Source organism: Pectinophora gossypiella, chromosome 9 (assembly GCF_024362695.1).
Source record: "Pectinophora gossypiella chromosome 9, ilPecGoss1.1, whole genome shotgun sequence".
NCBI lineage: Eukaryota > Metazoa > Arthropoda > Insecta > Lepidoptera > Gelechiidae > Pectinophora > Pectinophora gossypiella.
Genome location: NC_065412.1, coordinates 17,042,096 through 17,047,280, shown reverse-complemented (window position 1 = coordinate 17,047,280; position 5,185 = coordinate 17,042,096). Strand labels below are relative to the sequence as shown.

Below are 5,185 nucleotides of genomic sequence, written 5' to 3'. Positions count from 1 at the left end.
TTATATCGGAGTACCTATTCAATAAACAAAGTGTATATTCTGCCTATTTTCGCTTCGTGCCAAGAAACCGCTTCATAACTCGAAAGTTTATGCGGACTTTTGAGTTAATTCGTTTAGGGTTCGGAGTAGGAGTCTACTCCGAGGGTGGGGGCTTAGGTTTCATCATCATCACCTTTCATCATTTCATCAATCATCAAGAAAAAAAATACGTAAGATATGGCTGTATGGGCATAGTTCCCTTTGCCTTACCCTTCGGGGAAAACCAAAACAAAAAAATAACCTCAAAAGTTGGCAAAGTTGTCAAACAAATGAAACAAATTGGAAACAAATCTTAGTAAGCAAAAGTCGAAACAAACCTGAAAAACATTACCTATTGATTAAATAAGTTTTGATATTAAGTTTCAATTCCTTCTAGGTTACATTTGGCAGTAAAGCGACTTGAAGTTTTTAACTAAATAAATATGGTAGCGAAGTTAGATAAATCCCAAGTAGATAGAATAGTTCAAAGTTGTTTAGATTTGTACAGTGAGTTGCCGAAAACTGGAAAACCTGTGGAAGGAGAGTGGACAGTGATGTCGTGTTTAGTGCAGTATGACATTGTGAGCGGCGGTCACGAGGTGGTGTCGCTGGGCAGCGGCTCCAAGTGCGTGGGAGCCGGGGCTCTAAGCGCGGCCGGGGACCGCCTCAACGACAGCCACGCCGAGGTGGTCGCGCGCCGCGCGCTGCTACTCTATCTCCTAGATAATGTCAAAAAGGCTATCGACAATAAACCATCTGTTTTTAGATTAGAAACCAATAGATTCATTTTGGATGAAAATATTCAATTCATCTTCTATTCGTCCCAGTTACCGTGCGGTGATGCATCTATTGTCTCTAAAGATGGAGAAGAGGAGTTCTTTGGTGATTTGGTACAATCGTTGAAAAGACATGCTGGTGATGATGTTTGCAGAGCAGAGAGTAAGAGAGCTAAGGAAGCAGACATTCACCGAACTGGGGCTAAATGTTTACCTGAACTGCTACAAGATCCGAAGCTACCCGGGGCTCAATATCATTTACTTGGTCAAGTGAGGACTAAGCCTGGGCGAGGTGACCGCACACTGTCAGTATCCTGCAGTGACAAGATGGCCCGCTGGGTTCACATGGGTGTCCAGGGAGCGCTGCTGGATTTGTTGTGTGGACCAATTTTCATTTCACACTTCATATTTGGTGCCGGTGTACCGTACTCTGAAGAATCCTTAAAGAGAGCTATGTTAGAGCGATTTACAGACTGTCCAGTAATGTGCTCAAATCCTCCACAGTTTTATCAGTCGACATTGACCTTCCCTTATAAAAAGTCTGAAAGTAACTTGAGACCAGCTGCAGGAAGTGTTATATGGAGTAAAGTTAATGAGTGAGTGAAAACATAACAAAGATAATTAATTCTTTAGAAAATAATTATTTGTTTAGTCACTAGAAGCCTGGTCAGCCATGGTAAATTACGTTTTACAGTAGGTATTATATTATTTTTATATTAAAAAATAGTTTGAGGGTAGATGTATAATTAAATATTATAAAAAAGAATTGCACCACAGAATAAAAGAAATAGGTTTCTTCTATTATGTGAATTGTACATACCTACTTAGTTTTATTTTCTAATGTTATTTAAAGTACCTAAAGAAATAGATTCTATATTTTATTTGCATTTATTGTTTCAGGACTCCAGAGGTTGCCGTTCAGGGTAGAAAACTGGGATTAACAAAGAAGAAAGCTGGGTTACGTGCACATTCATTGAGTGTCAGTAAATATAAACTTTATGAGAGACTTCTAAATATTCTGCTGTCAAATACAGAACTCAGATTAAATATATTGGGTGATGTTTGTCTTGAAAATGTTCCCTACAATCAAATGAAAATGAAGTCTAAGAAATATTATGAAAAATGGATGAAAGTGAAGGAAAACTTCTTTAAAGCTTGGACAGTAAAGCCTGATATTTGGGACTTTTGTGTAAAGCTAGATATGCCGAAACCCTCTTAGTATTGAGAAGGTTAGTACAGAAATACTCTGTGGTTAGTATCTATTTAGTGGGTCACTTGTTTTATGGGACACTCTCACTTCACTCTTCAACCTCTTCAATGTGCACCCAAGGAGTGCATAACATGTTTTACTTAAATACATACATAACTACACTTGTCTGCTCTGTGTCATGTCCTCTAATAGGAACCTAATTTATGTGTGTTATACATATTATAAAGTACCTATGTTAATACCTAATTTATGTTGGGCTAAAAGGAAGGTTGCTGGAAATCTTGTAAGCATTTACTTATGTAGTAGTTGTTTTATAAACGTTTTGTGTCCGGATAATATTCACTTTAGGTAGGTACCTATTGCGTTTTTTTAGTATTCCCTTAGTATAAGAAGACAGGTATGCTCAAAACTGACAGCTAGCATTTCAAAGATAGCCCAGCTGACGTCATCCAACCCTGCGTTGCCATTTCGTAATAAAAAATAAATTACCCTCGTCCAATGTTTTGAAGTTGAAGGAAATATTGTACTTTTAGTAAAATATTTACGTACAGTTGTAATGATTTTTATAAATGTGACAAATAATAGTCTTCTTCTTCTCTCGTGTGGGTTGTGAGGTGGATTACCAACCTCATCAACCCTGGTATCAGGGTTACTATAGCCGCCAAAGGCTGTCCATGACTCATGTAACGACCACTTACTTACATCAGTAAGTAGTACCGGGACCAACGGCTTAACGTGCCTTCCGAAGCACGGATCATCTTACTTTCGGACAATCAGGTAATCAGCCTGTAAACAAATAGTAATTAAATACATTAGTCAGTAATTCACTTAATTTTCAATAATAAAATTTACGTCCTTGAAATGTTGGAGATACCAATTGAATGGTAACACTTACGTCATCAATGGGCTAGCAATGGCGGCTTGTCATAGGATTGAGAATACGGTCTTCTTATACCATGAGTATTCCCAAGTTCCCGTACCAAGACGCTGTCCGTCCATCAGTTTGACTGTTACTGGGCTTTTTTGTTAACCATTAGATAGACGGTTCTAAGCTGGATTTAATAACAAATCATAGTAAAAAGAACAAGTAAAACATTAATAAGTGTATGTTTTTTTAGGGTTCCGAACCTCAAAAGGAAAAATGGAACCCTTATAGGATCACTTTGTAGTACGTAGATATGTCAAGTCAAGACCTTCTTCTCGGAATCGCGTGAAGGTATCGAATTCTGATGTCTGTGGTCTTATGAAGCTGTTTTAAGTTTACGCGGTTATTATCATAATTAAAGCACATAATAACGGGTTCTTACCGCGTTTAAATGGGGATATGAGACTCCCGATATTTCGACACTGTTGCAAGTGCCATGATCACGGGATGACTGATGAGATTGGAGTGGAGTAGGTAGATCCATAATTTTCTACGGGCAGACATATCTGTCTACCCTCTTTCTTTGCCGCTTGTTTATGTTTTTGATATCGGAATGTTCGGAACCATCTGAACTCGCACCAAACTCACTACGACAAACCGCTCTCACTGTGTCCTCACGTTTTTTCACCACATTAGGCCGTTTCAAGCTTTTTACAACACCTACTACTGGATTCCACATGCTCGATAATTTGAACCCGTCTTCCCTGTTGAAATTTTTATGTTTTCTGATTTCAGTAGCCTCTTTTACGAGTCTGGGGATGTAATGACGTTCTGTCGATAATATTTGTGGATTGTTAAACTCGATCCAGTGGTTAGGGGCCCTAACTTAGGGCCCGACTCCAGTACGTGCTCAGCTATAGCAGATTTCTGCACGTCGTTTTTCTTCATGGCACTAATATGTTCTTTAATCCGGCAAGAAATAGACCGTTTTGTTTGTCCGATGTACGAACTACCACAACTACAGTCTATTTTGTATACGCCGGGGGCTCTCAAACGGAAAACAGTCTTTCGGGGAACGTAGACTCTGTGCGATTTTCTTTGAAGGGGTAAAGATAGTTTTTATTAAATATTTATTCAAAATATTTCCTATCTTATCGGTAACTCCCTTCAGATATGGAAGAAATGCTGGCTGACGTTCAACCCTGGGTACGGTCGTCTTGACCTTTGGTTTTGGCCGCAAGGCTCCAACAATACAACAATATCGGGAGTCTCATATCCCCATTTAAACGCGGTAAGAACCCGTTATTATGTGCTTTACTTATGAAGCTGTATAAAAATAAAGCTTATAAATCAACGCAAACCAAAGATATGCTTGTTTTTCCCTTTACAAACTTATACTTAACTTCTAGTAAGTTGTGTTGCTATATTGTGTTATCTATTTGATTGTTGTGCTATTTTGTCAACGGCAACGTCAAATCATTGTTTGTTTGCGACGACGCGGACGCAGCGCAGAGTTATAAGTTTCATCCAGCCTATGTACGAGTATCTTATCGAAATGATTTAGATGCAATTTTTTTCGTTTAGTATATGGTATTATCGACAAGGTTCTTAGATATGGTTATAGGAACTCGACAATAAAATGACGCAAGTTTGGGCTTGTTTAATTACTTAGTCTTAATGAGCACTCTGGCCCTAAGTGGTTGGTATTCAACTTCTGATGATGACCAGGTAATTATGGGATAGGAAGTTAACATTAAAATGACGTAAACCCTTCGAGTTTGGGCTTGTTTGATTTGTGTTGCACTCTGGCACTAGGTGGTTGATATTCAGCGTCTGATGATGACAAGGTGATCATAATATAGGAACTCGACATTAAAATTAGCACTACCCCCGAAATTGGATTTGTTTGATTTGTCCTGATGACATACCTATTTGTATACTTAGGAGCTCAAGGCGAAAACTAAAGATTGTTACGTGAACGTGAAACTGATACTTGTATGTGATGGAATCGATGAATGTATCTCAGACTACCCCAATTTCCATTTCCGGTTACCAATTACGGATTTCCGATTACCGATTATGGCTTACCGATTACCGACTTCTGTACACTCCGTAATCCGTAATCCGCAATCTGAAATCCGAAATCCCTATGTGTAAACCAGAAACCTATATTACTCAAGCCATATACGTCACACGAGGTTGGCGAGTAGAATGAGGGTTTCTAGTACATTTTACCTAGAAATCCCACTCCAGTTCATCACGGTCTGGGACGTATTGAAGTAGGGTTTCCAGGCGTTTTTCGTTTGGAAATTCTAC

General features: G+C 38.8%; 1 protein-coding gene across 1 annotated transcript; it reads left to right on the top strand.

Moving 5' to 3' along the window:
• The first annotated feature begins 263 nt into the window (after positions 1–263).
• On the top strand, positions 264–4,746 carry LOC126369667 (tRNA-specific adenosine deaminase 1). Its single transcript, XM_050014226.1, has 2 exons — positions 264–1,390; positions 1,695–4,746. The coding sequence occupies exons 1-2, from the start codon at positions 462–464 to the stop codon at positions 2,011–2,013; spliced, it is 1,248 nt and encodes a 415-aa protein (XP_049870183.1). The 5' UTR covers positions 264–461; the 3' UTR covers positions 2,014–4,746.
• The last annotated feature ends 439 nt before the right edge of the window (positions 4,747–5,185 follow it).

What these genes read in the sequence shown, in the direction of transcription:
- LOC126369667 (XM_050014226.1), top strand. Translation starts at nt 462, where the DNA reads ATGGTAGCGAAGTTAGATAAATCCCAAGTAGATAGAATAGTTCAAAGT. An exon ending in ATATGGAGTAAAGTTAATGA is followed by an intron (nt 1,391 to 1,694) that starts GTGAGTGAAAAC and finishes TTATTGTTTCAG; the next exon opens with GACTCCAGAGGTTGCCGTTC.